We start from the raw sequence: 13,427 nt of genomic DNA, 5'->3' as shown, positions 1-13,427 counted from the left end.
AGTTTATAGAAGTTAATAAGAAGCATCATGCAGGTGCACCTGCACAGCTGTGTAGTGTTGGCTAATGAGGTTGGTTAATGAGGTCACCTCTCAGTCTTCTCTTGTCCAGCTCCAGATCCCCAGCTCCCTCAGCCTTTCCTCACACGGGAGATGCTCCACTCCCTCCAGCATCTTGGTGGCTGCGCTGGACTCTCTCCAGCAGTTCCCTGTCCTGCTGGAACTGAGGGGCCACAACTGGACACAATATTCCAGGTGTGGTCTCCCCAGGGCAGAGTAGAGGGGCAGGAGAACCTCTCTGACCTACTGGCCACCCCCTCCTAACCCACCCCAGGTACCATTGGCTTCCTGGCCACAAGGGCCCAGTGCTGGCTCATGGTCACCCTGCTGTCCCCAGGACCCCCAGGTCCCTTTCCCCTACACTGCTCTCTAATAGGTCATTCCCCAACTTACACTGGAACCTGGGGTTATTCCTACCCAGATTCAAGACTCTACGCTTGCCCTTGTTCTATTTCATTAAATTTTTCCTGCCCAACTCTCCAGCCTGTCCAAGTCTCTGATGGCAGCACAGCTTCCAGTGTCAGCCACTCCTCCCAGCAAACTTGCTGATAGTCACTCTATTCCCTCATCCAAATCATTGATGAATATATTGAATAACACCGGCCCCAGCACTGCCCCCTGAGGCACTGCACTAGGTACAGGCCTCAACTGGACTCTGCCCCATTGACCACGACTCTCTGGCTTCTTCCCTTCAGTCAGTTCACAGTCACCTCACTGCCCGGTCGGTCATCCAGACCGCACTCCCTCAGTTCAGCTGTGGGAGACTGTGTCAAATGACTCAAGTCAAGGTAGACCGCGTCCACTGCTCTGCCATCATCCATCCATCTTGTTATGTCCTCATAAAAGTCAATGAGGTTGGTCAAGCATGACTTCCCCTTGATTAAGCCATGTTGACTGCCCCTCATGACCCTCTTATCCCTGATATGCCTTGAGGTGGCACCAAGGAATATGCTCAGGATGTGCCGGATTGCTATCGTTCCAGGTGTTGGAGTGGAGCTGTGTTAACTGTCAAATGTTTCTTGATGTACTCTATTTCATATATTTATATGTATAACTCCTTGTAAACATTTCACAGTCCAACGGGTGGCAAAAATATTAGAGCTTCACTATTTTGGCAAGTGTGGAAGAATGTCTATCTCCTCTGCAGTTCCCCACCAGTTCAGTTTATCTGCCTTGGAGCAGTAAATAGCAGTATAAATTTGTGAAGGTTTGAACTTTGGTTCTAGGGAAGACGTGAAGATTAGATATTCAAGTTTAAAAGTTGATTTAATTCATCACTATATAAATGCATAGCTCTGGGAGATCAATAATGAAATCTTTGGAGTGGTTTCTTCTAAGTGGGGAAAAAGTAGTGAGAAGGTTGATGTTATCTTTTGTCTCATTGAAAAGAAGCGTCATTTATGCCACGTTATTTCTGCTCAGTGGCTCAGGAGGTGATGGTTTGTTGCTTATTGATGACAACATACTTTCTATTGCAGATGAAATTTTGGACGTTATCAGAGCAAGAAAAGGAGAAATAGTGGAAGATAAAACCACAGCAGATGATGAAGCAGAAAAGGCCAAAAGTGACATTGATAATGACCAGACAGATGCCGAGAGAGGCAAGGAAGAGTCTGGAGACCAAGATAAAACGGAGGAAACACCCACTGAGCAAGATGGGGAAAAAGCGAAAACAGAAGGTAAAGAAACTGTGACTGTGTTTGACAACTTCATTTCAGTAAAGTGAACCTTTAGTTCAGGTCCTCACATTTATTTAAGTGTAAGTGAGGTTAATTTATTTTGTATGATTCTCTGCGCTATTTTTTAAATAATAGGTGATATCTGTCAGTTCCTTTGGGGTTATATATTACACTTGTTTTTCTTGTTAAGTAGTGTCCCCAACTTTCCTGCTTTTCAAGTGAAATACAGCTGCCTTGTGGATACCTTGGCTTGAGGTACAGGTGGCACCTACAGGTTGTGATCAAACGTGTTTGTAGTAAGCAATATTACATCATTTCTAATATTGTTTTCCTCATCAGAGTTATGTAGTTTGTTCTTTGATTCTGAGACAATACGATCTCTTAGGGAAAAAAAGAGGAAAGTAAAAAAACTTGATGTTTTTCAACATTATCAAACAAAGCTGCTGAAGTTGCTTTCTATGGATGATGCCAAATTACATCCCAAGACATACTAAAGAATATCCCTAAAGTTTTGTTGTGCGTTTTACTATAGAGGCAACAGTCGTTGGGGATAAAAGTAACTGTGTGACATCAAGCACTGATGACAACACCACAAATCCTTCTGCAGGAGAGACTAGTTGCTCTGAAGGGAAGGACGCAATGGGGTGTCAGTCAGAAACCCTTGATAGCAACAACGTGGCAGAGAAGAAGGTGGCATCAGAGCTCCCCCAGGAACTCTCAGGTACAGAGGGCACTGCTACCGATGCCTCTGTAATTTGGGGAATCTGTTCCATTTTTCTATCTGGTTCGTCCACTAAAACCATTCACAGCGTATATCACTCATGCTGTTTGCTTGCAGTGCCATCTTTTACTGCTACGTTGTCATTAACATTTCCAAGTTAATTTTCTTGCAACTAGTGCTTGAAATTTGTGGTCCTCCATGATATTAGCATTTGTTTCCATGCCTTCCAAAGATGACTATGGCTAAGCTTTTCATGTTCTATTTTCTGTATATTTTATTTTTCCATATGATCCATAATGATTTTTAGCATCCTATCAAAGTTTATTTCAAATTCTAATTTGCTGCTGGCTAATTTATTATTTTAACCTCTCATTTACTGTATAAATTACTAACAAAGTATTTTCATTCACACGAGTAAACCGTCGTACTCAAAATGTCAAGATTAAAACTGTCGTGCTAGGATTTTTAGAGAGATTTCAGGATTATAAGCACAGAGGCTCTTGTTCTGTTGTAACCTGGTTTGTTCTGCCATGTCAGTGATTCAAAAGTAGTAATGTACACTATTTAATTCAAAAACTCAGACAAACAAACTTTAGATTTAAGAATAAATGGGACTTGATGAGGTGTAGCATAAACTATTAGTGCACTATTTTAGAATTATATTCTATTACAAGCTTTATTAAGTAACCAAATGTTATTCTAAATATCTGTTTACTGTTAAAATGACCAGAGTTTTATTTTCAGTTTTTAATGGAAAAAGATACATATCCTATAACTTTGTTCCAGACACATTTGAGTTCCTATTCTATTTTCAAGATTCAGTTATATTTATCATTATTTCTTTATGATACTTTCACTGGTACTTTCCTCCTTCCAAAGCTTCTAGCTTATTTTTAAATTAGTGGGCTTTATATGTAGGAAAAAGTGTGTTGTTCCTCAAGTTTAATTTGCTATATTCATAGTGATAGTTGTGTTCCTATTATGAAATTTCAGTTTGAGACTCTCATTTCAGAGGGAGCGAGAGATACCGAACCAGCATCAGTGAGGCAGCTCCCCCAGAGAGGGGGAAAATAGCAGTAGAATGCAGAGCTAGACAGTGCGTCACCATCCTTGTTTAATACAATTTAGATACAAGGCTTTTATTAAGAGCTTAATTAAGGTGCTTCCACTCCTCTCCAAGCAGCAGGCACCACAAACCATTCCGTTTTTCCTCTTAGTAGAGAGGGAAATGGGTTGATCGGTGGTGGTCACGCACTTGGCCCAGCCAGATATCGAGGTACAGTCAGGTTAGGGATCTTCTAGGAATCCCAGAGTATTTACCGCTTCATCTTTCTGCTAGGAGTGAATATTTCCCAAAAATGAGAGTTTGTTCTGTCACCTTAGTAACAACAGAATCCCTGATGTTTTGGAAGAATTCTAGAAACAGAAAACTCTTGTATTTTTTTTAAACAGCTGAGCTGTGTGTCTATTGCACAACATCAAGTTGATGTTCTGAGGGTTGGCGGTTTGTTCTTACTGGGAAGCTGGAATGATTTATTTCTAGGTAGCCGCAATTCGCTGCTGGTTTAGTGGAAAGATCATAGCAGGGCAGGACATCTTATAACAGCAACAAATGAGGTGGCAATAATGTCAAGACGGAACAAGGACAACTGAGGACCAAGAACCCATTTGTCTTACTGAGCTTGAAGCAACATTTAGACCCATCAGGCTGTAAGGAAGAGGCCGATGTTTTAATTTTGCAGAGGGAGAGTTTAGATTTAGAATGGTGCCAATTGAACTGAAATCTGGGATTCCTCAGAATTAATGTGCTGAAGAAGAGACAAAGACTCAGTGGAAAACTGGGGGGAAATGGGAAGGTATGTGCTTTGAGGAACAGATAAAGGACATAAAATCATAGAAGCTGTAGGAAGACCCAATTTCATGAAATCTGCGTTCTAAAAGCAAAACAAAGCCAGTAGAGGGTTATCTGTGTGTGCATCTATAGAAAAAAGTTGTCTTGTATTTAAAACATATTCATATTTCATCCAAGTATGAATTGTAGTTCTTCAGGGCTGTAGAAGTTAAAACTGCTTGAAACAGAACAAAAAAACACTTTCATGGATACAGTGCTCTGTAGGAAATTAATATTTTATGGATACTTCTCTCCAGTCCAGCAAAGGATGTTAGTCTGACTTTTTTTTTTATGAGAAATTTAGAACTGGGAAAATTGCATTGATCCAGTTTAAAAGCTAAGAATGAAGTTGTTCTTTTATAGAAGAGACTGGGCAGATGATTCCGAGCAACAGCAGCAGCACATCTGCTGCAGCTCTGCAGCCAGATGTTGAGAACAGCAGCGGGAGCGACTTGGGCTCTGGACAGAACGACTCCATTAAAACACCTGAAGATGCTGAAAATGCAGAGGGGGGATCCCACACTTCAGAGGACTTAGGTAATAATAATAATAGCGCCTCAAACTTCCATTTTATGCATCTATTCTTTAGTTTATGACTCCCATAGATGAATAGAAAACTTCCAGTTTTTAAGTTTGTTTTAAAAGCCTTTTTTTCCTGGGCAGGAGAGAAATCGAATGGTGAAAGAAGTGACTCTCCAGGCGCGGGAAAAGGCACGCCAGGTTCGACGCGAATGCTCACAAGATTACGAAATCCAGATAGCAAGTTGAGCCAGATGAAAAGCCAGCAGGTTGCTGCTGCGGCACATGAAGCAAATAAGTTATATAAAGAAGGCAGAGAGGTTTGTGCACATCTTGGAAAACTCAAAGAAGTACGAAAACTGTTTTAGAAAACTGATAATAGTTTAAAAAATATAAAAGTGATTTTATGCAGACTGTGGAGGTACTTGAAAATAAAGTAGTAATAATAAATGATGAAATTGTAATATCACAGAAAGCTTTTTTCCTCCTTTTCCTTTGCTCTTACTCTCTTAGTTGCTGTTTAGAGTGGTGTGACAGTGACCCACTGCACCTTCCTTTAACGGGCTGGTCAGAACAGTTATAAATTCATTTACTACATAGCCAGTAATGTTACGTGTGTTTTCTTCCACTTCTGTCTTCAAATCTCTCAGAGCTGCTGTGCCAGAACTGCAGCTTTACAGTGGTTTGTGTTTGATTATTGTTTGACCAGCTGGGTAACAGCCACATTTCCAGTTCATATCAAATCTGTACTGACAGAGTACGGTCACTTAGAGGCAATCATTGCAAAATTGTAGCACTGCTTGATGCAATGAACCTGAAATGTCTCTTAAATGTCTGCCAGTTGGTGTAAACTTTTTGTCTGACTGCAGGTTGGTTGGGGGTTTTTTAGTGTTTTGTTTTGTTGGGGGGTTTTGTTGTTCTTTTTGTTGTTACTGGTTTTTTAAGTAGCCCAGATTCTCCAGGAAAAGAAGTGTTTGATTGTTAGGAATTTGTGGCAGTTAGTTGTCTGCATATTATTTGATGCGTTCATTCCGGTTTTAACTGCTTTTTTTTGTAAGTTAGCATTCAGCATGTCTGTTCACAAACCCCTCAAATTTGGAACTTGGTTACGAGTAATTAGACCAGTGGTGTGATCTGTGCCATTTTTCACAGTCAGAGATACTTGTTTGCTCAGCTACACGTGTGAATTCTGTGCTTTACCGAGGAGGGGTTTCACAGAAAGCTCACTGAAGTTTAGCAAAGCAGTTTCCCCAAACCTGTCTCCTTCCATGGGCATCATTCAGAGCAGCAAAACAGGTTCCTATTCCTCAGGAGCCGGGATGGTGGTTTTTTTGATGTTAAAGTTGATCTTTGAGAATATCCTAACTCTTTATACAGTCCGTGATGAAATACATATATTTAGTATATTGGATAAACAGTTACAGAATCCCAGAATGTCAGGGATTGGAAGGGACCTGGAAAGCTCATCCAGTGCAATCCCCCCATGGAGCAGGAACACCCAGATGAGGTTACACAGGAAGGTGTCCAGGCGGGTTGGAATGTCTGCACAGAAGGAGACTCCACAACCCCCCTGGGCAGCCTGGGCCAGGCTCTGCCACCCTCACCGGGAACAAGTTTCTTCTCAAATTTAAGTGGAACCTCTTGTGTTCCAGTTTGAACCCATTACCCCTTGTCCTGTCACTGGTTGTCACCGAGAAGAGCCTGGCTCCATCCTCCTGACACTCACCCTTTAGATATCTGTAAACGTTAATCAGGTCACCCCTCAGTCTCCTCTTGTCCAGCTCCAGAGCCCCAGCTCCCTCAGCCTTTCCTCACACGGGAGATGCTCCACTCCCTTCAGCATCTTGGTGGCTGCGCTGGACTCTCTCCAGCAGTTCCCTGTCCTGCTGGAGCTGAGGGGCCACAACTGGACACAAGATTCCAGGTGTGGTCTCCCCAGGGCAGAGCAGAGGGGCAGGAGAACCTCTCTGACCTACTGACCACCCCCTTCTAACCCACCCCAGGTACCATTGGCTTCCTGGCCACAAGGACGCACCCTCTGACAACAGCCTTATATTCTCTCCAAGTGGCCAGCCCCTCCTTCCATGATCTATAAACTCTTCTCTTCCACTTGAGCATACCCAGCAGTTCCCTGTTTAACCTGTATTAACCTCCTGACTCCCTTCCTTGACTTCCTACGTGTTAGGATGCTCTGATCTTGTGCCCGGTAGAAACAGTCCCTGAACATTAACCAACTATCTTAGTTATTTGCTTCTACAAACTGATGCAAGATATTTTTATTATTTTATATATAGACAGTTGAAGCCTAAATTATAAATAAGTAGATAGAAATATTGGAAACTTAAGTGAACCTTTCAAATCATTCTTTCTTCCCCAAGGTTCTGGTGGTCAACTCTCAAGGTGAAGTCTCCCGAGTGAACGCAAAGAAGGAAGTTGTGATGAAAGGAAATATCAACAATTATTTCAAATTAGGGCAAGAGGGGAAGTATCGCGTTTATCACAATCAGTACGCCACTAATTCGTTCGCACTGAACAAGCACCAGCACAGGGAGGACCACGACAAGAGACGACATCTCTCGCATAAGTTCTGTCTGACTCCTGCTGGCGAGTTCAAGTGGAATGGGTCTGTACACGGGTCCAAAGTTCTCACCATATCCACTTTGAGGCTCACTATTATTCAGCTAGAAAACAATATCCCGGCATCATTCCTTCACCCTAACTGGGCTTCCCACAGGTAAATTAATACATGAAAATATGTATTCTCTTGTGTTACTTGTATTTTTGCCAACAGTATTAATAAGCAATGGCCTTTGTTTTTTCAAATCAGTGTTCTCCAACCACTGTGCTTCAGTATATTGAAATAGAAAGTCATATGTTTGTAATTTGCGATGGATAGCTAAAATGATTGCACTTTTGAGTAAAATATTAAAATAGAAGAGATTTTATCCTACCATTAAACCTTATTAACGTAGCACGCTATATTAGTGCATGTATATATTTCAGGTGGTTGTTTTATTTTCCTGTTTAGGTCTAACTGGATTAAGGCTGTTCAGATGTGCAGCAAACCTCGAGAATTTGCACTAGCGCTGGCCATATTGGAATGTGCAATTAAACCGGTGGTCATGCTGCCGATCTGGCGGGAATCATTGGGGCACACTAGGTAAGCTAAACAGACAGAAACATCTTTTTGAATATGAGAATTTTACTTTGTTTTACAGTTACTAGATCCTCTAAGCCTGTAAGAATTATGTTTAAATTTACTCAGTCGTTCAGCACGTCCATGTTTTTCTCAACAAGAAACACTGAAAATACACAAGATTTTTACGGTGTTGTTGCTCCCACAAAGTAAGATTGTTTTCTTTATCTGAGCAACAGTCTCAAAGTGATAAAACTTTGGGAGACTAGAAGAGCAAATTTCAATGTTCTCAGTTCAGTGGAGTCTGTCTTTTGTATCTCATTGTGTCACAGAGGCAGAAGTGAAATGTGTCTGATTTTAGGCACATTTACGGGCAGCTCTTTGCCTTCCTGGAATAGCCAAAACCACAGTGTTCCTATTGCAAGTGGTACATCTAACCTGATCCTGAGCTTTCTTCTTCACTTCAGACATTTAAAATTATTCAAAGGGGTAGGATATGCTGTTGATTGATTTCTGACATTTGCCGATAGGATCCTGTACTTAAATGTACTGAAATGTATATGCATTAGGTTACGCAGAATGACAGCAATAGAAAGAGAAGAAAAGGAGAAAGTGAAAAAAAAAGAGAGAAAACAAGAAGAAGAAGAAACAATGCAGCAAGCTACATGGGTGAAATATACATTTCCTGTCAAACATCAGGTAAGGTTTTCTTTTGTGTTTCTTTTTCTGTTTTCATTTTAAACATAAAATTTCATTGCGTTACTCCCTGCCATTGGAATAGGAACCGTGCCCACCTGTTCAAGAACACGGGTAATCTTTCAGCTTTTAGGTAAATAGGTTCTAAAAGCCATTTTAATTCCGTGTAATAGTGAGGTGTTACTATGATAGAATCAATTCAATTATCAGCAGATGTATCTTTGATGTTAGAGAGTACATTGTTTTAGCAATGTCCTTCAACTTGCTTGAAAAAGTCTGTAAGTGAAGTTTTTGCTTTTTAAAAGAAAAACATCTTATGTTTTAAATGAAAGTATAAATAGTGCAGGAAAGCACCACTAAAACTACTGGTTTAAAAATATTCAACAGGTTTGGAAGCAAAAAGGAGAGGAATATAGAGTAACGGGATATGGCGGCTGGAGCTGGATTAGTAAAACACACGTGCACAGGTTTATTCCCAAACTGCCTGGCAATACTAATGCTAATTACAGAAAGTTGCTACCAAGTAAGTGTCTGCATTGCTTACATTTTTAAATTACTGACGTATGACTAACATACATTAAAATGTAGCAGAGTGTATAATTGAAACCATTTCATTAATTTGTTAATAGCAAAGAGTGAAGATGAAAAATGCAACTTGGATAAACGAAAAGGTCCAATTAAGGTAAAAGCGGAGAAAGATAGAACAAAGGAGTCTCTTGATCTGCAAGCAAAAGACAAAGACGACGTTTCAGAAACCTTGGGGAAAGTACAAGTGAAAGAAGAAAAGTCACGTGAAGAAAAAGTTGAAGTTGATACCATTTCCAAAAACGTAGATCGTGCAAAAGACAAAGGTGGGATGCTTAACTTATTGTAAAACGAGCTATTCCTTACAACCTTGCATGGGTAAAAGCACAGGAGCTCAGAAATAACTTGAAAAACTGTGTAGCAGGTTTTGTCAAGACATTTGTATCTATTAATATGTTAAAAGGTCCATTGCTTTCTTAGTACTTAATGTAAAAATACTGTCTGGTATTCATTGTTAGGAGAGCTTATTGATTCAGAGTTATTTCTTCTTCACAGTGGAAAAAGAAATCGATGGTGAAAATGATAAAGTCATCAAGGAAGAGCCGATGGATGTAGATGATGTGAAAATTGAATCCCCCGTTAAAGATGAAGATAGTGATTGTAAACTGGATATAATCAATGTCAGCGAGGGATTTCATTTACGGACTTGCTACAAAAGGAAAGTAAAATCATCCAAATTAGATGGACTACTTGAGAGGCGAATAAAACAGTTTACACTAGAAGAAAAACAACGTTTAGAAAGGATGAAACTGGAGGCCAGTGCTAAACTGGCGGGCGTTCAATCTGTAAGCGCCCAGAAAAACATAGATGAGTTGCAAATGAGGAAAGTACAAGAAGGAAGCCGGTTTGACTTGTCTTCCCAAGACCAAACATATATCTCAGATAAAACTCCAAGCGAAGATGCGGAACAGGACTGCTTGCCCATCAGCGGCATCTCTTGTACCAAAAGCGGTGAGCTGGAACCCTCTTTGCCTTTGACAAACAGGCTGCCGAAAAGAGAAGGCCGGCTACGGGATGAAGACTCCCCCCGGTCCTCTGAAGGTGAAAACTCCATTCAGAACGATGGTAAAGAAAACAACCCTCAATCTCTGAATGCTGAGAAGTGTCAAGATGCTCTTGGAGAGTCTGAGAGTTCCTTTGTGGATGGCTTGAAAGAAACAAATGCAGAAGGTAGAAGGAAATGGGATGTTTCGGAAACAAGCGGAAAACCTTTGAAACAAAAACTACCTGTTACCAGAGTGTCTCCGTGTGAACGTGAGAACTTAGAGCCGGCGGTAACTGAAAGCAGCTGTAGGAAGGATGCTCGGGCCACTCTTGGAAAAACAGATTCAGCAGAGAATTCTGAACAACAGAGCAAAGATTCGGAAAACAATTGTATGATAAAAAGCCATATTGAACTGACATCCTCTCAAGAAAGTGAAATGGAGGAAGAAATTGCTCCGGGAAAGACTGAAAGTAAATCCGAACCCAAGATTGCGTTTCACCAAAAATCAGGTAGTAAAGGTCTGGAACACGCTGATGAGGATTTACTGAGCTCTAAACTAACTGAGGCAAATGGTCAAAAGCAAGGCCAGGAACTGAAAGTGGAGACAAGCACCATCAACAAATACCTTGATCAGACAAATCTAAATAGCGTTACTGACAAAAAGAATAACAAAGATGAAGAAACCAAGAGAGACTTAGAAAAAGGAAAATCGGCAGTTCAAATGAATGGAAAAGACAACGACATTAAAGTATTATCAAACGATGGCTGCTTAGCTAAAGACACCTGCGAAACTAAGGCAGGAGGTGATATTGAGCCGAAAGTTAATAATATTAATAGATCCATTCCAGAACATGAAATAAAACCATTGACTTATAAGGAATCTTCAGTAAAACCGTTCATGAATGGTGACATCATGACGGAGGACACAAAGGACAAAAATAAGTCACGTCCGCAGAGTTCACCTGAGTTTGAATCTGGAGAGAGTCTTCAGTCACAAGAAAAACAGCTTTCTCCTGAGAGATGTGCCTTTGGCGCAGCTTCCACACCAACGCACGCTGCCTGTAAAGAAAATAACCTGAACAGCGAAACGGAATCTATGGAAACTGAAGTAATTGAGGATAAGAAAGTTGCTCCATCACCTGTAACCTCATGTGAGGAATCGAGCTTGAGTAGTGACTTTGCTGATCAGAACGGCGTACAGACCTATAAAACGGAGAATGTGAATGGAGAAAGTAAAATAAAAACCGTCATTACTGAAGTGACTACCACAACATCAACTGTGTCTACGGAATCCAAAACTGTGTTTAAAGTTGCAGAGACTGTAGCTTCTAATGAAGAGAAAACAACGGTGGTATCCTCGACGGAAAACTGTGCCATATCCACCGTAACCACCACCACCACCGTCACCAAGCTCACCGCTCCGGCCGCGGACAGTAACGTCGACGTCATTTCTGTGCAAGAACACAGTAAAACGGTGGTTACGACAACGGTGATGGATTCGCTGACCACCCCAGAAGGAACGCTGGTGACTTCCATGACTGTCAGCAAAGAATATTCTACTAAAGACAAAGTGAAGTTAATGAAATTTGCAAAACCCAAAAAAACTCGTTCTGGAACGGCATTACCATCTTATAGAAAATTTGTTACCAAAAGCAGTAAAAAAAGCATATTTGTTTTGCCCAATGATGACTTAAAAAAGCTGGCCAGAAAAGGAGGGATCCGAGAAGTTCCCTATTTCAATTACAATGCAAAGCCTGCCTTGGATATCTGGCCATATCCATCCCCAAGGCCAACTTTTGGGATCACTTGGAGGTACATACTTTACATTTTTAGGATGTGAAGAAATTAATTGAATTTTAAAATACAAATGCTATACTTGCTTGCGCCCAAACATGCGAATTTTGCTATTATTCAATAATTTTCTACATCATTCAGTAAAGGTAGAATGGAAACCCTTGTCCTGTTGGTTGGTTTGGTATTTTAAATACATTTTGATTTTTGTAATTAATACTCTCTTGTTAGGTACCGACTCCAAACAGTAAAATCACTGGCTGGAGTGAGCCTCATGTTGCGCTTACTGTGGGCATGTCTCAAATGGGATGATATGGCAGCAAAAGCTCCACCCGGGGGAGGAACTACACGTACAGGTATTATTTCTTTAAATCACTGCCCTTCTTAATGCAAAAGCTCTTGCTGTTATTTTGAGTATTACACTCATTCCAAGCATTGCTGTAAAGGCTTGACGTTAAGCTACGGCGTTTGAATTTTTTTAATCAGCAGTTTGTACTAGTTGCTGCTTCTTTAAGTTGAATATATTGCGTTGATTGGAGATTTAGTGTTTGTTTGTTGTCTGTTATTAATGTATTGGGACTAATTTGTTGTAGAAACAACTGAAACTGAAATTACAACAACAGAAATAATCAAGCGAAGAGATGTTGGTCCATATGGAATCCGGTCAGAGTACTGTATAAGAAAAATTATATGTCCCATTGGTGTACCAGAGGCTCCAAAAGGTATGTATGGTGGTTTGGGTTTTTTCTCCTCTTCCCGTAAGCTCCTACAGAAATTAAGGTAACTGGATCTTTATGTTAATTCACACCATCAAGGGAGCAAATACAGCTTGACATGAACGATTCATTCGCCCATTGGAAACAAATGACACATTTAACAAACTGACGTGATTTATCTGAAGCTGAAAGGCCTTCCTGTTTATAAAATGAGGCTGAAAGACACACTAAATCTTGGTTTATGCTTTAATTTTGTGTAATGATTGAGCTTAACGTGTGTGTTTTGACTGTTCTCTAAAGAAACTCCAACGCCCCAGAGGAAGGGACTGCGGTCGAGTGCACTAAGGCCAAAAAGGCCAGAAACACCCAAGCAAACAGGCCCTGTTGTAATTGAGAGCTGGGTAGCAGAGGAGGAATTGGAGCTGTGGGAGATCAGGGCCTTTGCTGAAAGGTAAACAAATTGAAATGAGCTCTTAAAGCAAGCAGTTGGAATTTGCGTGTGTCTGTTAAATAAAATCTATAATACAAAGAAAACTAGTGTGTGCAAGTAAAGGTAAAATCAGACTGAGAATATATGTCATAAAACTAATATTTTCAATATTACATGTTTAGAGTGGAAACAATGTTTTTGAATCTCTTGGAAAGAATTGT

General features: G+C 40.6%; 1 protein-coding gene across 14 annotated transcripts in view; it reads left to right on the top strand.

The window, feature by feature from the left end:
* The window catches only part of BPTF (bromodomain PHD finger transcription factor), a 46,459-nt gene that overhangs the window by 14,992 nt on the left and 18,040 nt on the right, over positions 1 to 13,427 (top strand). For 9 of the 14 annotated variants that reach the window (XM_080356580.1, XM_080356592.1, XM_080356590.1 and 6 more), the window contains 13 exons: positions 1,536 to 1,736; positions 2,269 to 2,457; positions 4,712 to 4,885; positions 5,012 to 5,217; positions 7,246 to 7,601; positions 7,896 to 8,027; positions 8,573 to 8,702; positions 9,087 to 9,222; positions 9,329 to 9,550; positions 9,780 to 12,081; positions 12,292 to 12,416; positions 12,654 to 12,782; positions 13,077 to 13,227. In XM_080356580.1, the coding sequence (XP_080212706.1) occupies positions 1,536 to 1,736; positions 2,269 to 2,457; positions 4,712 to 4,885; positions 5,012 to 5,217; positions 7,246 to 7,601; positions 7,896 to 8,027; positions 8,573 to 8,702; positions 9,087 to 9,222; positions 9,329 to 9,550; positions 9,780 to 12,081; positions 12,292 to 12,416; positions 12,654 to 12,782; positions 13,077 to 13,227 (4,453 nt within the window). The remainder of the gene's footprint in view (positions 1 to 1,535; positions 1,737 to 2,268; positions 2,458 to 4,711; positions 4,886 to 5,011; positions 5,218 to 7,245; positions 7,602 to 7,895; positions 8,028 to 8,572; positions 8,703 to 9,086; positions 9,223 to 9,328; positions 9,551 to 9,779; positions 12,082 to 12,291; positions 12,417 to 12,653; positions 12,783 to 13,076; positions 13,228 to 13,427) is intronic. The other 5 variants (XM_080356584.1, XM_080356586.1, XM_080356588.1 and 2 more) reach the window with 4 other exon arrangements.

This window comes from Nesoenas mayeri (assembly GCF_963082525.1).
Source record: "Nesoenas mayeri genome assembly, chromosome: 19".
Taxonomy (NCBI): Eukaryota; Metazoa; Chordata; class Aves; order Columbiformes; family Columbidae; genus Nesoenas; species Nesoenas mayeri.
The sequence above is the reverse complement of the archived record's forward strand: the minus strand, read 5'-3'. Positions and strand labels throughout refer to the sequence as shown.